This window comes from Eschrichtius robustus, chromosome 1, assembly GCF_028021215.1.
Source record: "Eschrichtius robustus isolate mEscRob2 chromosome 1, mEscRob2.pri, whole genome shotgun sequence".
NCBI lineage: Eukaryota > Metazoa > Chordata > Mammalia > Artiodactyla > Eschrichtiidae > Eschrichtius > Eschrichtius robustus.
Genome location: NC_090824.1, coordinates 166420129 through 166443409, shown reverse-complemented (window position 1 = coordinate 166443409; position 23281 = coordinate 166420129). Strand labels below are relative to the sequence as shown.

At 48.3% G+C, this 23281-nt stretch overlaps 1 protein-coding gene across 4 annotated transcripts in view; it reads left to right on the top strand.

Moving 5' to 3' along the window:
• Nucleotides 1-23281, top strand: part of IL16 (interleukin 16) — a 104304-nt gene that overhangs the window by 69739 nt on the left and 11284 nt on the right. For all 4 annotated transcript variants that reach the window (XM_068558885.1, XM_068558875.1, XM_068558893.1 and 1 more), the window contains exons 7-13: nucleotides 5165-5238; nucleotides 6844-7060; nucleotides 10019-10136; nucleotides 12308-12440; nucleotides 16393-16480; nucleotides 17199-17677; nucleotides 20956-21106. In XM_068558885.1, the coding sequence (XP_068414986.1) occupies nucleotides 5165-5238; nucleotides 6844-7060; nucleotides 10019-10136; nucleotides 12308-12440; nucleotides 16393-16480; nucleotides 17199-17677; nucleotides 20956-21106 (1260 nt within the window). The remainder of the gene's footprint in view (nucleotides 1-5164; nucleotides 5239-6843; nucleotides 7061-10018; nucleotides 10137-12307; nucleotides 12441-16392; nucleotides 16481-17198; nucleotides 17678-20955; nucleotides 21107-23281) is intronic.

The following is a 23281-nucleotide window of genomic DNA, read 5'->3' as shown; positions in this document are numbered from 1 at the left end:
TGTTACTGGCCTGGGGCAGAAGACCCCTTCCATCCCTCTTGCGCCTTTGCTTGTCAAGACCCCTCTGCGTTGCTGGCAGCCATCGACATCCCCTTTGTTTCGTTTTCTCTGCCCTCCCCAGCCCACAAACACGGGGAACCAGGCCCAGGGCTTCCAGTGAGTCCTCTGTGAGCCTGCCCCGTTCTGGGCTCTAGGAATACAGAGGATTATCAGACAGGTTCCCTCTATTGAGGAGCTCAGGATCCGCCCAACTGCTGCCCCTCCCCTTCTGCCCACCCTACTCCCATCCACTACCTCCCTCCAGCTTTTTCATCTCTTCCAGGGAGGGAAGCCCCTGGCCATCCTGAGAGGAAGGGGCCCAGGGCGCTGAGGTGTCCCCTGAGTGCCCCTCCCTGTCTCCTTGTTCTGGAGGGGAGGGTTTTCTCCCCATCTCCAATCCTACCCCACAGTCACGTGTAGGCTTGGCCCCAGGAGATCTCCAGGTTCTAACTGGGAGGCAAAATTCCGGGGCAGGTAGTCAGGGAGAGGAGGGAAGATGCTGTAGGCCTGACACTGGGCTACACGTGGATCTTTAAAGAGAAGTGATTTCACAACCTTCTTACCTTCTCTGTCAGGCCAGTTTCTGTAAACTCTGCTGCGAGCTGAACCACCTTTAATAACCTAACTTGTTCAGGACAGGGTTGACCAGCTACAGCCCGCAGGCCACATCTGGCCCACTGCCTATTTTTATAAGGCTCACGAACGAAGAAGAGTTTTCACGTCTCTTAAACGGCTGAAAAAAAGTCAAAAGAAGTTTGGATTCTTTTGTGAAAATGAAATTCAAATTTCAGCCTTCTTAGAAAAGCTTTATTGGCACACAGCCACGCTCCCTCATTGACCTCTTGTCTATGGCTGCTTTTGTGCAGTGTTGAGTAGTTTCGACAGAGAGCATGTGGCCTGCAAAGCTTAAAATATTTAGTATCTGGCTCTTTATAGAGAAAGTTTGCCAACTCTAACATTATGCTAGATTATGCGTATGGATTTTATTGTACGGGCAGTGGAGAGCATTTGAAGCTTTTTATAATTTGGGAGGGACCAGCTAGGACCAGGGTTTTTAGTTGATTCAGGAAGCTGAGTGTAAGATGAAGTGGGCTGGCTAGACACCAGAAGCAGTAAAACCAGTTCAGAGGCTATTGTAAGAGCCAGGCTCCAGCTCTTAAGGGTCTGCCCTGAGGCTGTAACCCTGGGAGGAGAAAGATGCTGATGGGGGAAACAGCGGCTTCTGTGGAGGTGGCAAATGAGGTCAGAGAACATGTGAAGATGTCTGATCTTAGTAAACTAGAGAACGATGATGAATTATATATAAGAGGAGGTGGAGGAAGAGGAGCAAAAGAAGGCAAATGAGGCTATTTAGGTTTGAACAGCAGAGCGGAGTGAGGTCTCCAGGTGAGCACTAGGTGGCGCTGTCCAGCAGGCGAATGAAAATTTGGGTTCCAGTTCAGGAAGGGAATAAGGGTTGAATGTAGATTTTTAGGGTCATTTGGAAAATAGCTGAAGATATAGAGTGGATGCAGGAAACAGGGAAGAGAGGAGAGAGAAGAGGGCCGAGGCAAGGCTTGAGGGGAATAGCTAAATCAAGAGGCACGCAGAGGAGTCATTGAGAGAAAGGAAGGAAAGTGGGATCAGAATCTTGAGGTGGGCCCGTCTGCTTCATTATCTTCTGTACTTTTCTGTGTTTGACTAAAAGGTGGAGGAGGAATTGAAGTGGCCAGAAGAGAGAAGTCTGCCCAAGACAAGCTTCATTCTTTTTCTTTCTGGGTATTTGTCTCGCTTAGTTAATAGTGATCCTAAGAATTCGGTGAAAAAGACACTCAGCTAGTCTGCAGTCCTTGATTCTAGCCTCAAATAATTGACGAAATTGCCTTTTGTAACTTCTTTCAAAAGTGAAGTTTTAGAATACGCCCTTGAATTCCCGGGGGATATGTCAGTTGCAACATAAGTTTGGTGTCCAGATCAAGGCTAAGAATGTTTTATTTGTATTCCCTTTGCAAAAAAATGATTGTGTAAGATTTATAAGGCAAAACCGAGGCTATTCACCTTCCACCAGATATGGCCAAATAAGGCTAAGGGCTCTCTGGAGGGCCCAGAGTATGTGGCCCCCTTGGGATGGACATTCTAATAATCTGAAGACAAGTTGAGCCTCTTGTGTCATAAAGAATGGATGTTTCTGAAGTGTGTTCTTTGTAGATCCTGCCTACAGCACGTACTTGGTTATATTTTGATTATCTTTAATTTGTCAGTTGTCACACCTCAACTTGGAATCTTATAAGGACAAGGACTGAGCCTTTTATTTTTCTTGTCTAGTTTTAGCAACTTAACAGATTAAGCTGATTTGAATATGCTTCCCACCCCTTTATTGTCATAGACACAAGTTGGCTAAAAGAGCACATCCTAACTCTAAAGAAAGAAATGGAAACACCCAGCTTCTAAGAAACAAAGAAACCACTTTAAATCTAAGCGTGACATTCCCAGGAGTTGATGACGTGATAGCACAGGGAGCTGCTTACGGGGCCTAAGGCCCAGGGGCTGGGATTCGATGCCCACACAGGGGCAGGAGAGGTGGTCTTGGGCCCTGGGAATCTCTGAGAACCTGCAGAAAGCCTTCATACTAAAGAGCTGCCCTCATGAAAGGCCAGCAAGCCCAGGGAAGCAACGAGGAAACGTAATTTTGTCCTTGGCCCTTGGGTGGGGAAAAGACATCTCGCTCGAGAAAATGAAGAGCCAAACCCGTGTCAGGCAGGGTGAGTGTGCGACCTCAGCCGTCAGCCCTTGCAGCTCAGGACTCCCAAGCTGAGGAGCTAACGTTACTACCGGTCCTGAACGAGTCCTGAGAGCCCGGGGTGCCTGCTGGAAATAGAGGAAAAAAACAAAAGTAGCCACCTGAAGGGTGTGGGAATTCCACAGAAAAACAAGCTCCCCTTAAACATGAGTTGAAAATAAAGATTACAATTGTTCAGCCACAAAAAAGAATGAAATCCTGCCATTTGGGACAACATGGATGGACCTTGGAGGCATTATACTGAGTGAAGTAAGTCAGAAGAGAAAGACAAACACCATACAATCACACATATATGGAATCTAAAAAAACAAAACAAAACAAAAAACCTAACTCATAGCTATAGAGAACAGATTGGTGGTTGCCAGAATTAGGGGGGGGAGGGTGAATTGGGTGAAGGCAGTCAAAAGGTATAAATGTCCAGTTATAAAATAAATAAATCTTGGGTGACTCTAGTTAGTGATACTGTATTGTATGTTTGAAAGTTGCTAAGAGGGTAGAGCTTTTCTTTCTTTTTAAATTTTGTTGAAGTGTAGTTGATTTACAGTGTTGTGCTAATTTCTGCTGTACAGAAAGGTGACTCAGTTCTACACTTATATATTCTTTTTCATATTCTTTTCCATATCACAGGATATTGGATATAGTTCCCTGTGCTATGCAGGAGGACCTTGCTGTTTATCCATCCTATATATACTAGTTTGCATCGGCTAATCCAAAGTTCCCAATCCGCTTGGGCAACCACAAGTCTGTTAAAAGAGTAGCTCTTGAAAGTTCTCACTACAAGGAAAAAAAACTTGTAACCAGGTGTGGTGACTAATATAAACTAGACTTATTGTGGTGATCATTTCTCAACATATAAGATCTTTAAAAAGATAAGAGAAGGAATAGAAAAACAATAAGGAAAGAACAGAACACAATGAAAAAATAGATGGATGTGAAGAAAATAACTTTTAGAAATTAAAAAAAAGCAAAGTCATTGAAATAAAAAAAAAAAAAAAACTCAATGGATGGGTTAAACAGTAGACAAATGCAGCTGTAAGGAGAATTTGTGATCTGGAAATTATCCAGTAGGCCACACAGAACAATAGAGAAGAAAAAGATGAGCACTAGAGAAACATGCAGAATAGGTTGAGATGGCCCAAAATAATCTAATGGGAATTCTAGAAAGAAAGAATAGAGTGAAAGAGGGAAAGCGAGAGGCGATGAGATCGTGGTTAAGAATTTTCCAGAATTATCCAGAATTTTCCAGAATTATGCAAACTTCAGTATGAGGTAGCACCCTAATACATCCTAGTGAAACTTCAGACTATCAAAGACAAAAAATATATATATATTAAAAACAACCAGAGAAAAAAGATGAATTCTCTACAATGGGACCATAACTAAGTGACAGCAGATTCACCCAATAGCACGCAGGCCAGAAACCCGTGTAAAAAATAATGTTTGCATCTGAATTTCCCAGCACAGTGTTGAATACAGAGACAGTGCTCTTTGTTTATGTATTGAATAGATGGAATGAATGGGAGAAAGTGGTTTTCCATCCCCATAAAAATGGATCTCTGGATACAGAAAAAATTCTTCTCTTAGGTGTATAGGAGGAAAAAGCTCTGAGTCCTAACTCTTTTTACCAAATGAACTTTGGACTTCTCTGAGCTCACTTTCCTCTTCTGTAACATGGGACCTACATTGCATTCTGGAAACATCACATCCAACCCACATTTACTGTGCACTGTGGAGGCCTCACCCAGAATTGGCCCTGGGGTTACAGCCTCTGATGTAACAAAGCCCCATCCCCAGGGAGAGACTCACAGTTCATCGATGACCACCGGGGTGACAAGGGCTCTGAGAGTGGTAGGTTCTGGGAGCCACAAGAGGGCAAAGTCAGCAGAGACCAAGAGATTAAGAAGTGGTAGGTGAAGAAGGTAGGAGATGTACATTTTAGTTAAGAAGCTGGCACGGAAACAAGCATGGAACTGCACAGACCACTGTGGGAAAGGCAGGTGTGTGGCATCAGGAAATGGTCCAGGGGAGCGAATGGCATGAGGGGCTGAGAGGCAGGAGGGAAAGAGGTGAAGCCCAGAGGTGGGCAGGGAGCCGATTGGGCCAGGCCTTGTGTGCCTGGCTAAGGACCCTGGATCTCACCCTGGAAAGTAAGCGGTGCCAGAGAAGGCCCAGCACTGCTGCCTTGCCCACCTCCCAGCGGGAGAGCCCTGAATGAGAAGATGTTCTTTGTGATGCTTTGTACATCTCACAGAAACCTGGACGGGGTGGGGGCACTAGAGTTTAAGGGATAACGCCTCCTGATGGGGCAAAACTCTCCTCAGCTACAATTTCTCCCTCTCCCAACAGGTGATGAAATTCTGGAACTCAACGGGGAATCGATGGCTGGACTCACACATCAGGATGCTTTGCAGAAGTTCAAGGTGACCATTTATTATCAATATGTGGCCAAGCTCTGGGGCCTTCAGACAAAGGAAGCAAGCTCCCAGCATCACCCTCCGTCCTTCAAACCTACAAATTCCAGACGTGGGCTCCTTTACGTGGGGCACCTTGCTGACACTGATCTAGGCACATTGTTCAAAAAAGGCCTTACTCTGAAAATAACAGTGTAATCAGGACTGGTGTTGGGAGCTGCATCAACTATTTGTGGTTTATAGAACGGTTTTATTTTATTTTATTTTATTTTTTTATTGGAGTATAATTGCTTCACCATGTTGTGTTAGTTTCTGCTGTACAATGAAGTGAATCAGCTATACGTATACATCTATCCCCTCCCTCTTGGAGCTCCCTCCTACCCCACCCCCCATCCCACCCATCTAGGTTGTCACAGAGCACCGAGCTGAGCTTCCTGGGTTTTATAGCGTGTTCCCACTAGCTATCTGTTTTACTCATGGTAGTGTATATATGTCAATCCTAATCTTTCAGTTTGTCCCACCTTCCCCTTCCCCACCTGTGTCCACATGTTTGTTCTCTACATCTCTATTCCTGCCCTGCAAATAGGTTCATCTGTACCATTTTTCTAGCTTCCACATATATATGTTAATGTACGATATTTGTTTTTCTCTTTCTGGCTTACTTCACTCTGTACGACAGACTCTAGGTCCATCCACATCTCTACAAATGACCCAGTTTTGTTCCTTTTTATGGCTGAGTAGTATTCCATTGTGTATATGTACCACATCTTCTTTATCCATTCCTTTGTCATTGGACATTTAGGTTGTTTCCATGTCCTGGCTATTCTAAATAGTGCTGCAATGAACACTGGGGTACACATGTTCTTTTGAATTATGGTTTTCTCAGAGTATAACGTTCTATGTATTTATATTACAATCTTTAAAGTTTTGAAGACAGTCACTAAAAGATATTTTTTGAGTCTCCATCTAGTTAGTTCAATTCAAGACTATCTCTTTGGCATACATATGTATATATTTCATATATAAGATGTCATATCCATATCCAGGCATACAAATATATGTCATGTATATGTATACACACATTTCTGTATTTCACACACACACACCCCCACATGTGGCCACATATCTTTTTTTTTTTTTTTTGATTTAGTAAGTTCACATTTTTTTTTTTAACATCTTTTTTGGAGTATAACTGCTTTACAATGGTGTGTTAGTTTCTGCTTTATAACAAAGTGAATCAGTTATACATATACATACGTCCCCACATCTCTTCCCTCTTGCGTCTCCCTCCCTCCCACACTCCCTATCCCACCCCTCTAGGTGGTCACAAAGCACCGAGCTGATCTCCCTGTGCTATGCGGTTGCTTCCCACTAGCTATCTATTTTATGTTTGGTAGTGTATATATGTCCATGCCACTCTCTCACTTTGTCACATCTTACCCTTCCCCCTCCCCATATCCTCAAGTCCATTCTCTAGTAGGTCTGTGTCTTTATTCCCGTCTGTGGCCACATTTCTTTAAAAAGTATTCTACTATCGTTATCCTCAAAGGCCCGGGTTCTTCACCTTGCCCCGAGCTGCTGCTGGAAGCCATGGCCCTCTCTCTTTCCTTTCAGCAAGCCAAAAAGGGGCTCCTCACCCTCACGGTGAGGACCCGCCTGACGGCCCCCCACTCCCTGAGCAGCCACCTGTCCCCCACACTGTGCCGCTCCCTGAGCTCCAGCACCTGTGTCACCAAGGACTGCAACTCCTTCATCCTGGAAAGCCCTGAAGTGCCCGCCAGCAGCGCCAAGCCCAACTACAGGATCCTGGTGGAGGTGTCCCTGAAGAAAGGTAGGCTGGCCTCCTGGGGGCCCTGCTGTCCTCCTCCGCCCTCTGCCTGGGCCTCCATCCAGATAGCGAGTCTGAGCTATCTCCCAGACTTTCTTTGGCTGGAAACAGGCCCGGGCATTGTCCTTTAACAGATTTTACAGCTGTTGTTTAGCCCCAAGGTCTAGGGCTCTGTTTGTTAACAGAAGCCCGGGACACACCATCCAAATGCAGTCAACATGTCCCAGTGCAGTGGATAAAATAAAAGGAAGCAAACACAAATCACACACACACACACACACACACACACACACACACACTAGACCAGGAGTTGTAACTCTACAAGCTAATCTGCTAAGAGACCTTGGGCAGGTCACTTGCCCTCTCTGGGACTCCTTTTTTCTCACTTGCGCCAGAAAATTGAGATCCTCTCAAGCTCAGACATTTGGCGATCGGCATCCAGTCCCTTCACCACCCACCCCCCCAAGTGTGGATGCTGACTGCAGGGGGCTCAGCAGGCCCCCCCCCCCGCTAGATTGCAGCTAGGCTGAGACCCGGAGAATGAAGAAGAGGCGGCTCCCGCAGAGGGACCAGCTCAGATTGTAGGGACAGAGGGAAAGCCAGTGTGGCTGCAGCGAGGTGGGCAGCGTGAGAAGTGGTGTTGGAGCACCTGGCGGAGGCAAAGAGACAGACCCTGTGGGACTTGGCCACTAGATTCTCTTCTAATTGCAATTGGGAGTCCTTGAGGGATTTGTAAGCACAGACGTAATCAGCTTATGCTTTAAAAGAAACATCTCCTAGGCGTCTCTGTAGAGAATGGCCTACAATGTGACAAAAACGGAGGCTTGGGAACCAGTTGCATCCATTGGATCAGAGAAGATGGAGAACGGTAGGTGGAGAGGGGTGGGTGGCTTTGAGATCTGTTGTAGAAGGAGAATGAGGAATGAAGAGGGTAGACGGCAGGCAGCCTGAGGGCTCAGACATCCCTGAGCCCCCAAGCCTGGCAGGAACACTAGGCACAGGTCAGTACGTGCTGGCACACACCAGCAGCTGTGTCCAGGACTCCCGGCGTGAGGTCACTGGGCAGGCGCAGGACATGGGGAAGACATGGCTCTCGTCCTTCCCCTGTTGGGCTCTGTGGTCCCTGGCCTTGGGGTGGTGTTTCCTCTAATCACTGGCATCAGAAATACCATAGGCAGGGTTTTTGTTTGATTGCCGTATGTATGTGACACAGCTTCTTAATCTCTACCCCCAGAGATTTTGCTTCCACAGTATTAGAAGAGAGGCCCAGGGATCTATAACTTTTATATAAGTACCCCAGGCAATTCTGATGCCCACAAGGCTTAAGAACTCTCACTCCGGTCAGGAAACCTGATCTCGGCAAAGGGCTCTGACCTTTGTGTGTGGGCCATATCACAGCCAAAATTCTTCATCCATCAAACAGGGTTGCTAACAGTTGCCCATGGCAACCCTCATGGGACGTTGGGAGGACCAGCATCAGAGGTGAAAATACTCACAGCCGTGCTTTGTAAATCACAGGTGCCAGGAGCAAACCATAAGAAGGTCTTTCTCCTACTCCTTGGCCACGCCATCTGGTCCTTCTTACCGGCTACCCCTCATTCTCCAGTCCTTTTGATGCTGGCCAGCCCCAGGCCCTCCTCTCCCACACACTCTGGGGGACCCATCCAGCCCCATGGTCCTAACACCACCACCTCCACGTTGATACTTTCAAACTTCAAACTTCCACCCTGCCTTCTCTGCTGGGTTCCAGATTCATCTACCCAACTATCTACTCCCCATGTCTACTTGGCTACTTCATAGGCATCTCAAGAGTGACGGGGGCAAAACTGCACACCTGGTCGCCATCCTCATGACTCTGGTCACCCACAGGCATCCTGTTTTGGTAAATCAAATCATCATCCACCCAGTTACTCAAGCCAAAAAGCCTCAGAGTTCTTCAAGCTAAAAAAATCTCTACGAGTTATCTTCATTTTAATTTATGAAATCCCCATATTGAATCCATCAGCAAGTCTGTCTTCAAGATGCGTTCTGTGTACATCCATCTCTCTCCAATTTCACTAGCGGTAAAGTCCAAGTCACCACTGCTGGGTGAAGAGTAGCCTCTTGACTGCTCTCCTTGTTCCCATTCTTGCTTGACCCTTCATAGCTCTTTCTTTTCCCAGCAGCCAGTCATATTTGGGAAAATAGAAATTAGACCATGTCACTTCCTGCTCATAAGTCTCCTATGGCATTCCTTCTCAGTGGAGAATAGCGTCCTTTCACTGACACATCCTTGTTGACAAGGTTCCATTTAAGCTGGCCCTTGCCTCCCTGTCCTGAATCCTGTCATACCGCTCTCCCCGTGATGGGCTACGTTCCGGCCACACTGGCCTCCTTTTTGGTCCTGCAGCATGGCCTGCTTCCTTTCACCTTGGGCCTTTGCATTAGCTGTTACCTCTTTTGGGAATGATCTGCCCTCATCACCACATCCCTGGTTCCTTCTTGTCATTCTTACTTTAGCCTAAATGTTGCCCTCTCTGAGCCCTAAAGTGGTCATCCTTTTGTGTTCTAGTGCATTCCCTATTAATTCTCTGCATAATACTTATCACTCCTTGACATCTTCCTCCCTCCTTCCTTCTCTCCCTCCCTCCCTCCCTCCCGCGCCCTCCCTCCCTCCTTCCTTCCCTTTCTGCCTCCCTTTTCCTTTTTTCCCTTCCTTCCTTCCTCCCTCCCTCCCTCCCTCCCTTCTTTCCTTCCCTTTCCTTACTTGGCCTTAGCATCCTCATCTGCCTTGGTCACTAGTCGCTGACCCTAGAGCAGTGCCTACTCACAGTGCTCCTCCATAAGCATGGGTGGAATGAATGCATTAATGAACAGGAGACACCAACTAACCCAGGACAGGTTTGGCACCTAATAGACTAGTGCAACCCTGGGACAGCTCAGTCACCAGTCCCCCCACTCCCATCCCGTTCTGCCTTCCAGAGGCTGGCGTTGGGCTGGGAATCGGCCTGTGCAGCGTCCCCTATTTCCAGTGCATCTCAGGCATTTTCATTCACACGCTCTCTCCGGGATCCGTGGCGCATCTGGACGGACGACTCCGGTATGTCCTGATTTCTGTTTTTGAAAAGACCCCTGATTTACAACAGAGGGAAGGAATTCCTTAGTGCATCAGGAGACTGACTGGGTGATAAGATATTTAGAATGATCCGGGGAGAGCTCAGAGCCTTTGTCCTCAAAGTGTGGTCACTGGACCAGCGGCATTGAAATCACTTGGGAGTTCCTTAGAAATGCAGAGTCCCAGGGCCCTCCCCAACCCACTGAATCAGAACCTGCATTTTAACTAGATCCCCGGGAATTTGTATGCACGTTGCAGTGTAAGAGGCATTGTCTCAGAGAATATCAGTCCGAAACAGAAAACATGAAGTTAAACATACTTTAATTCAGATGTAAACAATACAGACTGTAGAGTGACATAAATAGGAGCTTCAAGGAGGTTTACCTGTGGAGTCAGTCTGTATGGAAAAAGAAGCTTACTAAGCAAATCAGTAGTATTAACTCCATTTCTTGGTAGCATAAACAGAATATTTTCGGGCATTCCACATATATCTTTTTACGAATAACTTCTAAGAGAAGTAAAAATCTAAATTTTATTTTCAACAAGGGATCTGAGTTTGGTAATTACATTTTATTCCAGTTTAACTTGTTACAGTACTTTATACTCAGTCCAACACTCATGTGCGATATAGCTTCTCTCCTATAGCATAAGAAGATATATGCTATATATTTTTATGTATCCCAGATCGTATATCTTCATGTATATCTTCTCTACTGGGCTTAGGTTTTGCTGAATCAGGAGAGTTTTGCCATATGTTAAAACGTTTTCCTATCATTGTAGTGTTGGGGTTGGCTAAAAAGTTCGTTGGGGTTTTTCCATAAGATGTTATGGAAAAACCCGAACGAACTTTTTGGCCAAGCCAATATATGCAAGCCCTGCTTAGGGTGGTATCTTGATGGAGCTTCTGAATTAGAGGTGGGCTTGCTGCTGTCATGGGCAAGAGGGTGACAGCTGATTTGCTGAGCTGCTGTGCTGTTACCTGGGACCAAGTGGCTCAGTCAGAGTGATGGCCTTAGTCCTAATATCTTTAGACAGAGTCTTCCCTCCTGGACCTGCAGCTGGGTAGGGACTGTTTTGGAAGCTTCCACTTTCTTTGGCATCAGGTGCTGTATGGTCTTCAGTTACCTCAGTGAAAATGTGTACTTTCTTAGCAAGAAGGAGAAGGGGAACCAACTCAGTGACAGAAATGTAGAAGGAAGGGGCAGCCAACCACAGCAGGAGGAAGTGTGAAATCAGCCACAGGAGACCTGATTTCCAATCCTGGCCCTGCTGATAACCAGCTAGGGCAGAGGAGGGCAAATGGGGGCCCACCATCTGTTGTTTCTGTTAAATAGAGTTTTATTGAAACAAAGCCATGCTCATTCATTTACATATTGTCTAAGGCTGCTATTTTTAGGCTATGACATCAGAGTTGCACAGTTGCCACAGAGATGGTATGGCCTGCAAAGCCTAAAATATTTACTATTTGGCACTTTCCAGAAAAAGTTTTTTAATCCCTAAGTGACGTCTTATTGAGGAGATAATGTCACCCTCTCTGCCTCATTTTCCCCATGTATGAAGCAAGAGGATTGGATTGTACAAAATCCTCTGTGTATCGATGCAACCTTATTTTTTCTGCCTCATTTTTTCCCCCATTTCCCACCTTACAAGAATGAATTCCATTGCCTTCCCTCTTTATTTCTTTTTGCAAGAACCTTGGCTGCTCCCCCATCCAGTTATTTCTTCTTTACCTTTTAGCACGTCCCATCTGCTCTTCCTGTTAACCATTCTGCATACGGGAACATTGAAGCCCCAAGAGAGGATGTGAGCAGTTAAATTGTGGTTAATTGGTTAATCCATTACATTGGTTAAACGACACCCTCCATCTCGATCGAGCTTAAGTTAAATGGAAAGGGCAGAAAAAAGTTACAAACTTCCGTGAATGTTGCCCCCCACTCGGTATGCATTGTCTCCCACTTTGTGGTCATGCGTGAAGGGGGTGTGCGATGTGTCGCTTTGGTCGGCCCTGTACTGAGTTTCAGTCGGGGGGCGAAGGAGGTCTCCTTATTGCTGTGAATTTGAGGTCTCATCACACAGCCCAGGCAGGACTGGGACCTCGGGAAAGCACAGGTCCTGCTGATGAGCTTGCTGATGGCTTCCTGTTGATGCCTCTGCAGGTGTGGCGATGAACTTGTGGAAATCAACGACTGCCCCATGCACTGCATGACGCTCAATGAGGTCTACGCCATCCTGAGTCACTGTAACCCGGGTCCAGTCCCCATCATGGTTAGCCGACATCCGGACCCACAGGTGATACCCTGCTGGGCATCCTCTTCTTCCCAGGCCCACTCTCTCAGGACTCAAATGAACCAAGTGTCTGTCGTAACAAGTGTCTGCAGAGACGTCCTCTGACAAACTCCTAGACACAGAGGCGATCGGCGTTAGCTCAGGGAAGCTCTTGCAGCTGGGTAACAGGCTCTAGGGCAGGAAAATATAGACCCAGGGTTCCTGCTAGTAGATAGAAGAGATTCACTCATGCATGCATCCAGTGGGTCCCCACTATGTGATTGTCTGGACCCGGGCGCTGAGCACACAGGAAGAAGTGAGCTCGTAGCGCGCAGCCCTGCCCTCCAGAAGCTTACGTTCTCGCTAGAGAGACTGACAGAGAAATCATTGCAATACAGAGTGGTAAGTACTATGAGAATACAGGGATACAGAAGGGAAGGTGAGAGAAAGCAAGAAATATCAGAAGTTAGTTTTCTCCAGGCAAAGAATTTGCGGAAGGCCATTCCAGGCAGTGGGAACACAAAGTTAAGCTGCAGAGTCGTGAAGGGACCTGTCGTGGAAGGAGAGGGGTAGGTTCTCCGGGCTGGGATGTAGGGACTGGAGGAGAGCATCGAGAATGGAGTTTGGCGAGGCATTGGCGTTAACGTGGCAAAAGGCTTTCCACAGGACGCTAAGGTGTTTGCATTTTATTCCGTGAGTGGTGAGGAGCTAGGGGACGCCTCTAGCTCTATATGTAACATGTTCAGATTTTTTTTTTACCCTTTGATTGCACGCAGAGGACGGGATGGAGTAGGTGGAACTCAGAGCTTTTCAGAGGAAGGAAACGGATGGTGAGGGCCTGAGCTAAACAGCAGATGTGGGAAGAGAATAGAGAAGAAGGGGCAACAAGAGGCAGCCTGGGAAGAATCAACAAGATCTGTTGGCTGATTAGCTCTGGGGCAAGAGAGGGGGGAGCCTAGGAGGACTGGAGTATTTTTAGATTAGAAGACCGAGTGATGGCAACACCACCACCGAAGTAGAGAATCAGAGAAGGGAGGTGGGCTTGGAAGGGAAGAGAAAGATCTCAGTGTGGGATACAGAGAGATGGAGGTGCCTGGGGGAAGTTTAGTTAGAGATGCCCGTAGGCAATTAGATTTAGGACTGACAGTGATGGGTAAGTGAGATCCAGGTGTGAGCAAGACTCGAGAAGTGCAGCCGTGGGCGTGGGCGAGATGACTTTGGGGACCCTGGTGATGATCACCATCACTATTTATTTCATCCTTAGTGTGTACCAGCTGGGTTTGCCATAGACCTGACATATACAATTGCATTTAGTTGCTATACATCCCTCTGAAGTCGGTATGATTTTCCCCTCCAATTCCTAGATGAGGAAACTGAGGCTTAGAAAGGCAAAGGAACTTGCCCAGTGGTGGAGCTACGAAGTGGAGAAACGACGATTTAAATCCACAATAGCCTGTGTTCTTAACTAGCGGGCTCCCAAACTCCCAGCAGAGATAAGACAGAGAATGGAATGATGGGCAAGACCCACATGTGCCTGTGTGGTGGGGTTCAAACCCAGCCCTGCTCAGTTATTAAGCACTGACAATAAGCACACTGGAGGAAAGTGAACTTCTCACTTAAGGTAAACAAGTAACTCGTCTAAACCTCTGGGCAGTAGAAGAGAAGGGAAAAAGAAAGCGGTCTCCATTCGTTGATCCGTGCCTCTTGCTGCCCTGGAGTACCATGGCGAGAGAGCAGCGGAGGAGGACGCAGGGTAGGGGGGCGAAGCTGTGGCCCCTGGACTTGAGGGGCTTGCATTCTGGCTGGAGGGGTGAGGCGTCCACACAGAGCGTCCACAGGAGGTGAGGGCCCTGGGCGTGAGGGGGTCAGGGCCCCAGCTGCTCAGCCAAGGGAGCCAGGTCGTGAAGGGCAGGCAGAGCTTGGAGCAGCAGAAAGTCTAAGGCACTGCAGGCAGGGGAGACCCAGGGACACACACAGGCAGCAGGATGCCTCGCTCATGCCCAGCTTTGCTACTTACTTTGAGTGACCTTGGACCTTCATCTAACCTCTTAGAGGCTCTGGCTCCTCAACTCTGAAACGGGGGTGTGGTCTTTACCTTACAGGACTGCTGTTGAGGGTAAATCTCTTCTACTGAGAGTTTACCATTTGGCAGGAATTGTGCCCAGCACTTTTAATGATTTATTTAGTATTATTTTTTTGCGGGGGGGTAAAATTATCTAACATGAAGTTTACCATCTTAGCCTTTTTTTTTTTTTGGCCGCAGCATGCGGCATGTGGGATCTCCATTCCCCAACCAGAGATTGAACCCTGCAGTGAAGCGCGGAGTTCACTGCCAGGGAAGTCCCCCATCTTAGCCATTTTGAAGCGTGGAGTCCAAAATGAAGCGTGGCACGAAGGACATTCACATTGTTTTGCAGCCATGACCACCAGCCATCTCCAGGACTCTTCATCTTGCCAAACTGACACTCTCTACCCCTTAAACAACTCTCATCCCCTCACCTCCCAGCCCCTGGAGATGACCATTTTACTTTCTGTCTCCATGATTTTACTACTCTGCATACTTCATACAAGTGATGTCATACAGTATTTGTCCTTTTGTGACTGGCTTATTTCACATAACATAATGTCCTTTAGGCTCATCCATGTTGTGGCATGTGTCAGCATTTCCTTCCTTTTTAAGGCTAAATAAGATTCCATTGTATGTATAGACCATATTTTGTATATCCATTCATTTGTTGATGGACACTTGGGTTGCTTCCACCTTTTGGCTATTGTGAATAATGCTGCTATGAACATAGGTGTACAAATATCTGAGTCCCTGTTTTCCATTCTTTCTGGGTATATATCCAGAAGTAGAATTGCTGGATCATATGGTAATTCTATTTTTAATTTTTTTGAGGAACTGCCATACTGTTTTCCATAGTGGCTGCACCATTTTACGTCCTCACCAGCAACGTACAAGCGTTTCAATTTCTCCATATCCTAGTCAACACTTTTCATTTTCTATTTTTCTGATAGTAGCCATCCTCATGGGTGTGAAGTGACATCTCATGGTGGTTTTGATTTGCATTACCTTAATGATTAGTGATGTTGAGCATCTTTTCACATGCTTATTGACTGTTTGTATATCTTCTTTGGAAAATGGCTATTCAAATCCTTTGCCCATGTTTTACTTGGATTGTTTGATTGTTTTTGTTTGTGAGTTGCAGGAGTCTGATTTGCAAATGTCTTCTCCCATTTTCTGAGTTGCCTTTTCACTCTATTGATTGTGCCTTTTGTTGATTGATACACAGAATATTTTCATTTTGACATTGTCCAATTTATCTATTTTTTTCTTTTGTTGCCTGTGCTTTTGGTGTCAAACAATGTATTTCTTAAAACCCTCTGTTCTTACTGTGAAGTAGCTTCTATTGTTGTCATCATTTTACAGAAAAAAAATTGAGGTTTAGAAGGTTAAGTACCCTGTGCAAGTGTGTGCAGTTCGAAAATGGGGGTGCTGGGACTTGAACACAAGTCTGTTTGGCTCCAGGACTCATACTTTTAACTATTACTCTAAGGTGATTAATTACCTGTGACAATAAGATGGTTAGGGTGATGGTTATGACGTCTTCGTTGTTGGTAATGATGACGATGATGATGTCATGACAGCCTTAAGAATGGAATAGCTCCCAGAGGTAAACTCTGAAATGGTAACTTTGCCTAGTTTTGCAGCAAGTAGTGGAGAGAAGGTTGGAGAGTTGAGAGGGGCCGTCTTGGGGACCCTATTATTGACAGAGTTTGGACTTTACCTAGAAGATACTAGGGAACCATTGATGCCCAGGGTGTTTTTGGAAATGGAATTTGTCGGCTCTTTGTAGAGTGGGTGTGAAGGAAAGAAACTAGAATCCAGGGGCTCAGCTTGGGAGCTGGTACAGGACTCAGATCCTGATGCAAGAGTTTCCACTGTTTGCTTGAGGAGGTGATGGATATTTTCTAGGTCTCTGAACAGCAACTCAAAGAAGCTGTGGCCCAGGCGGTGGAGAATGTCAAGTTTGGAAAGGAGAGGCATCAATGGAGTCTGGAAGGTAAGGAAACAGTGAACTTGCATTTGCAGTATCTTTGTCTTCTTAGAAAGCTTTGAGTTTAGCCATTAACTCACCCTCTCCAATGGATCTCCATTTTACAGATGAGGAAATGGAGTGTGGGAGCCTGGGTTCCCCCGGAAGCCGACTCTGAGATGGTGTTTGGCCTGCAGGATGTTTATTCAGAAGCATCCTGGGCTCCACACCTGTGGAAGGGGAGGGGAGTCACAGGGCTGGGCAGAGGGACGAGCTGAGCTGAGATGACACCAGACAGCTTCCGCCAACCCCTGGAGCTCAAATGGCCCATCAGACTTGTCCTGTTGGCAGAAATGGCTGGGCCTTTCTAGCCCCATCTCCATCAGGCTTTGGAGACGGGCTGCCCCTCGGGCGAGGTGGCTCTCTGTAGCCGAGGCGGTCCCTGGAGGGGCTGACAGCTACAGGCCATCTGCTATCAGCACTCGGCACAGCTAGGACATCAAGCCCTTCCTTGAAGGGCCATCTAGGGGGTGCATCTCAGTCTCCATCACATGGAGACTCAGAGAGTTTGAATGATTTTCCCAACCTAAAGTCACTGGTGCTGGGCACCGGACCCAAGACTGCCGAGCTCCAAACCGAAGTGACCTTGGAGGAGACTCGGACAGCCTGGGCAGGCAGCGTGCCACCCGCGGCTCACCTTGTGAGCAAGGCCAAGGGTGGAGGTTCCCTTGTGCTTCCAATGCAGGTGTCAAAAGGCTGGAGAGCAGCTGGCACGGGCGGCCGACCTTGGAGAAGGACCGGGAGAAGAACTCAGCTCCCCCGCATCGCAGGGCTCAGAAGGTCATGATCCGCTCCAGCAGTGACAGCAGCTACATGTCGGGGTCCCCCGGGGGCAGTCCCAGCAGTGGCGGAGAGCAGCCGCCCTCCGACTTGGAAGTCAGCACGCACAGCCCCAGCCTGCCCCTGGGGCCGGAGCCAGGGGTGCCTCCTGGGGCATCATCCAGGACGCCCCAGGAGAGCCCGCCCCTCCCTGAGAGCCAGGGCGGCCACCCACCACTGAGACTGAAGAAATCCTTCGAGATTTTGGTGAGAAAGCCTACGTCCTCCAAGCCCAAGCCTCCACCCAGAAAATACTTTAAAAGTGACAGTGACCCTCAGAAGAGTCTAGAAGAGAGAGAGGACTCCCTGCGCCCTTCTGGACACACCTTGCCCACCTGTGGCCAGGTAAGAGTGGTGTCCGATGGGTTGAGCGTTCTCCCGCGCCAAGCAGGGTTGATCTTGAGCATTCGCAGAGCGTTAGCCATGGGCAAAGGAGGATTCTGTTCCATCAGAGAGAAGAGGCTGGGCTCAAGCTTAGGGCCGACTGCGGAAGGAGAGGTTTGAAGCTCGGCAGATCTCACCTGAAGCCCCAGTCTTGTTGATTGGCTTCTGTGTTCCCAACCATTACACGCTGGAATTCAGGGTTGTTTTCACAGCTCTCTAAGCCTCAGTTTCCTTATCTGTTAATTGGGGCCAAGTTTAGAGGCTCCCTCCACGGGCTAACATGTGGATTAAACGGAACCAACCAAGTGGATGCCTAACAGACTCTCAGGCATGATGGTTTTCATTGCTATATTGGCTCTTCCATCACACCCCTAAAGACCTCCATGTCCTGCCATCCCACTCCCCTACGGGAAGGCAGGCTGACGGCCAGGCAGCTTCTACATCTTGGGCCGTTTTTATGCCCAGGCGCTGTGCTTTGTCTCAGTTAAGCCTGACAACCACCTGGGGATGAGGGTACCCTTCATGCAAAGAGGAAACCGAGGGACTTGCTCAAGGCCACGTTGCCAGTGGGTCACTTTATCACTAGGCTACGCTGTCTTTCACTTCTTCCCCGACAGCTGCCTTCTCTGGGCAGGTGGAACTGGGGCCTCTGGGAATCCCCTCTAACAATCTGTAAAGGAGGGTTGGTAAAGTTCAGCAGGAGTAAGAAACCCCAGGGAGGAAGCTATTGAGTAGGAGGGGTGAGAGTGAAGAAGAGAGAGGAAGCCAGGTTACTGAAGAGGAAGCACAGTTTTGCAGAGCCAGCAGGATGTGGCTGGTTAGCAATTCATGATGGGGTTGCCGAAGTGGATCTGTTCCCCTGCTCCTCCTTTCTAAGCAAACATTTCATTTTCCTTCGAGCCTGAGACCCTATAAGTCCAGGAGGGCAAATTAGGAACAGAGAGGCTGAGAAGCCAGGCTTTTTACTTTGTTCCTGGAGACCCAGAAAAGGAGCGGATTTGCCAGAGCAGGTCTGCCCCAGTGATGCCCTTGGGCCACCTGGCTGGGTTGGACCAAATATGGGGCAGGGGAGTCTCCCCAAGTGAGGGTGCTGGAGGAGGAATCGGGGTTCCTGCTTCAAACCTCCTTCTTCTTCTTCCGCAGAAGAAGGAGATCTGCTGCAAGCAAAAGTCCCTTGTCTTTGCCACGCTGTGCTGCCTCTTCAGCATCCGTCGCTCCTGCCTGCACCCTCCCACCTTCTGCTTTGTCCCACGTGGCCCACAGACCCTTCTACAGCCTTTTAGAAAAGCACAACCAACACCACATTATTTTCCTGGGCGTTGGGGGTACAGAGAAAGGATTATAGCACAGCAAAAACAGGGGGCTCTTTGCTGCACGTCATTCTTCTTAAAAATCTCCACCACCATGCCTGGGGATTTCTCACTGGGTGTTTCTCTCCCTGGCCCCAGTGTATAATATCTCCCCATCCTTCCCTCCCTCCCTCCACCTCCTCCTCCTTTTTCTCTCTCTGTCTCTGTGTGTCTCTCTCTCTCTCTGTCCCCCCACCTCCCCCTCCCCCAGTCTTTTCTCTCCAGGGTCTCAAGACCCTTCTCAAGCTTTTATTACAACCACCAAATCTTTTTCATCTACTGTAACTCAAGGGGACTTAACTTTCACTACCAAAATGACCTTCAGGGTATTCCCTTCAACAGAAGACCAGTCCTCTCCCTTCTAGAAAATCAGCTTGAACTATCACTTGTGGTTAAAAATCACTTTCTCCCCTAAGTCCACATCTCTGTCTTCTTTCCTTCTTTCCCTTCTGTCTCCCTCTTTCACCAAGCACTGTGCCAGGAAATACTATTTAGAGCAAAATTCAAGTAAAATCAAATTTATTTCAGGAGCTAATTAAAAAAAAAACAACTCCCATGAAGAGGGTGCAACATCAGGTGTGTTGATGAAAAGACAAAACACATCTGTGTCTGTTCCAAGATGCAAAGTTGCTTTGACGACTGTGGTTGGTACCCAGAGCATCGGCCTATGAAAGTGTCAACCAATCATGGATATAGACAAGCGTCACCTCATCTTTCAGAGTTCCAACTGGGTGAAATTAAATTTCAGCCACATATCATTTTTTCCTGCTGATGAGTGTCTTAGATACCGTCAGTCTAATATTTTAAGCTTCTAATGCCATGGCCAAGCCTTGCTTTTACGAAGGACTCGTTCAAGAAACGCAATGATTCCTCTGAGTTAGTTAGTCTCCCAGTGTTTCCAAAATGCCTCCCTAGACTCAGTTCTACACTAGGGACCTTGGGCTGGGGCAATGCTTTGTGAACGTATTTCTAACTTCTGTAGAATTTTCATTCCTAAAGAATGTTTATTGACAAAGTAGGTATTAAATCTCAGACCACAGACATTTTCAATGTCTTTTTTAGTCCCAAATGGTGCATTTGCTCAAGAACCAGACAAAAAGCACTTCTCTTGGGAAGCCGTCAGCACCTCTCTGGGACAGAACTGGTGCTGGCTGCTTCCTCTGGGCCCTGACAGCATCTCTTTCATGCTGTATGAAAACCCAAACTCCAGTCAAGCATTGGATGGTTACTTGGTGCTTGATCCATCTCATCCCTAGGCTGGTTTGTGAAGGAGCCTGAGTCCACATTCAGGCTCAGTGGGGAAAACGATTCTGCCCTAGAATGATAATATCACTCTGGGGGCTGCAAAGGGAAGTGATGGCACAGGTCCTGAGTATCTGTCATCCTTTGCAGCATGCTTTCTAAATAACTGAATAATGAATCACAATGTAGAAAGCGATAGACACGTTTTCCTCCAAGTGTTCTAACCTTAACTTAGTGAAGACTAGGGGGCAGTTCTTTGCCTGGTTCTCTTCCCCCCTGGGACGGGGGGTAGTTTGGCAGAATGCAGTGGTAAATGAAGCAGTGACAGTCCCCCGTCCCCACTCCCAAGCCTCTTCTCCCTGTCACAGAGAGCCCAGGATCTTCACATATGTCAATAGGTTGAGCCCGTGTGCTGGACACCGGCTCGTGAGAAGCAGAGGGATGTTCTGGGCCTCCAGGAGGTGCCGGCTCCCTGGGTCAGCCATGCAGGCACCACAGTGGAGGAAAGGCCCTTGACTGACAGGGCCACTGAACTTCTCATTAAAGCATCTCAACGTCAGCTCTCCAGTCCCAATCAAAGTGCGCCTTGCCTTCTCACAGCTGGAGGCTACCGTTTTGACACGGTCTTGCTTCCTGTTTACACCACAGGAAGCCAGCGAAGCACTGCCACCACTGCCTGTGCGGGAAGGCGCAGCAGGGAGAACCCCCCGCGCCACTGCCTGCAGCCCAGGACCTGCCGTCGGCCCGCAGACGACATCCTCCTCAGAGGGCCAGCCGGGGAGGAGAGGAGCCAGCCCAGGTAGGTTTTCAATTAGATCTGCCAGGAGGAAAGAACTTCCGGATCAAGGTCCAGTGCTAAGGGAAGAACGTGAGTTTGCCCAGAGCATTGGAGGGTTCTGCACAACTCGACAGCTGGACTTGGGCCAATGAACGGTCAGGAGTCCCCTGAGGCGGTGGCACTGCAGGACCGTGGGGTTGCTGTGCAGGGTGGGAACCTCCTGGCTGGATCTGTGATGCTGTGATGGGGGCGGGGGATGCAGGGGGAACTCGGGCCAATCCAGACAGTCAGCTGGAGAAAAGGGCCCTCGGGAAAAGGTCCAGGACACGCCCACCCAACTACAGTGAGCAGCTGCTCCCTCTAGGGTGACAGCATTCTAGTAAGCTGCATTCAGCATTTCCAAGTCCGGGAACGCGGGGTCAGAGAGGGAGGAATAAACAGCATGTTGCTGGTGGTCACTGCCTCCTGCGGGGGGAGGGGGGCGTGGATGGAAGGCGTGTGCCCACATGGTGCCCCTGGAAGTGCTGAGACATGAGTTGAATATGCAGAGCTTTGCTAGAAAGAGCATCGGACTTGGGGTCAGGGAGACCAGGGTAGGAAACCTGGCTCTGTCCTTCACGAATGTGATTCTGGGCAACTTTCTGTACTTTTCTGAGCCTCAATTCACTCATCAGCAAGCGGGAAATCACACAGCAGCCCAACATGTGATTCAATTCAGCAAGCGCGTACTGAGTGCTGGCTTCGTGAGGCCCTGTGCTAGCTTCTCGGGAGGGAGGGAGGGAGGGAGAGGAAGAGATAGAGATAGAGGTAGAGACAGGGGGAGAGAGAGAGAAGATATGAGAATGAAAGAGAAAGAGAATGAGAGAAAGAAGAAAGACCAGCTCCTGCCATCAAGGAGCTCCCAGCAGCGGCAAGGTAATAACTATGTAGGTTACAAACCTACATGTTTATTACTCAACCTGTTCGAGAAACACTACGTGAAAAGCACACGGAAGGCTCTCAGAGGTTAAGGGACATTATGAATGGAAATAGCTGGCACGTCTCACCCAGAGCAGGGGCCCTACCACTGGAGGCTCCTCCTCCTCCCCGTCCCTCCCCTGAGTCATCCCAATTGAGGAACTTGCCAGGGAATGCCTTGGTGTTCTACTGGCAAGAGCTCCTCACCCCAGTTTGCAGAGGGCTCTCCTGTAGCACGTCTGACTACTGAGTCTTACGACAGGCCCTGCAGCAGAGCAATATGTAAATGCAGAACCAGGCTGAGGGGGCTGGACTCACTTGGTAAAGCCTCCGGAGTCAGTACTAACCACCCTGGCCTCTGGGGTGATGCAGAAGGTCTCTTTGGCATCTTCAAGGCTTAGTGCTCTGCATGGTTTGCATACCTTGAGGGCTGGCGTTGAGACCAGGGGCAGGAGGAATCAGCCCTCCTTAAACTGGGTTGCATTCTGATACCAAGCATCCCCCAGAGCGTGGAACCAGAGCAGCATATTCCTAACCAGGTAGAGATCAGACCTGGGGTGACCCAAGGGCCACACATCTATTTGGCTTCTTGGCTGTGCAGGACTTGGGGGCCGGCCTCCCTCTGTTCCTGGGAAAGAGTCCGGGCAGACTCCCCTGTTCTGGCTTGTTCAAGACCGGCTTCCAAGAAAGACTTCCATGTGCTCCCCTCCCCACCAGTGCTGAGGGGCTGAACTTGACTGGGCGTGCCTGATAGAGCAGGTTGGAATGACCTGGGGGGCTGCTCCAACACCAATGCCCAGGCCGCATCCCAGGTGTATTAAATCAGAACCCAGGGCTGGACATCAGTATTCTTTAGGTCCTCCAGATTCCGATGTGCCAGCCAAGTTTGGGAATCGTTGTCACAGAGCTTCTTTCTACCTGGGACCCTCTCACCAGCTCTTTAGGTAGGGGGAATGCTCCTTTGCTGAGCAAGCTGGTTAATTCTTTGAGTAGGGAGAGTAGCAAACTCACATGACTTCAGGGACCAGATGGATGCTTTCATGTGTGAAATGCTGACCTGGTGAGGGTGAGGGCTGTAACTGCGTAGAGCTGGGGTGTGCCCCGTCTGAAGGTGTGCAGGCCCACTTTTGCTTTCTAATGACATGGTGGTCCAAACCAAATACGGCTGCCAATTTGTGACCCTTGGCTTAAAAGTTTAAAAGGTAAGAGAATTGCTTTGGCCTTTAAAGTTTTACTGAG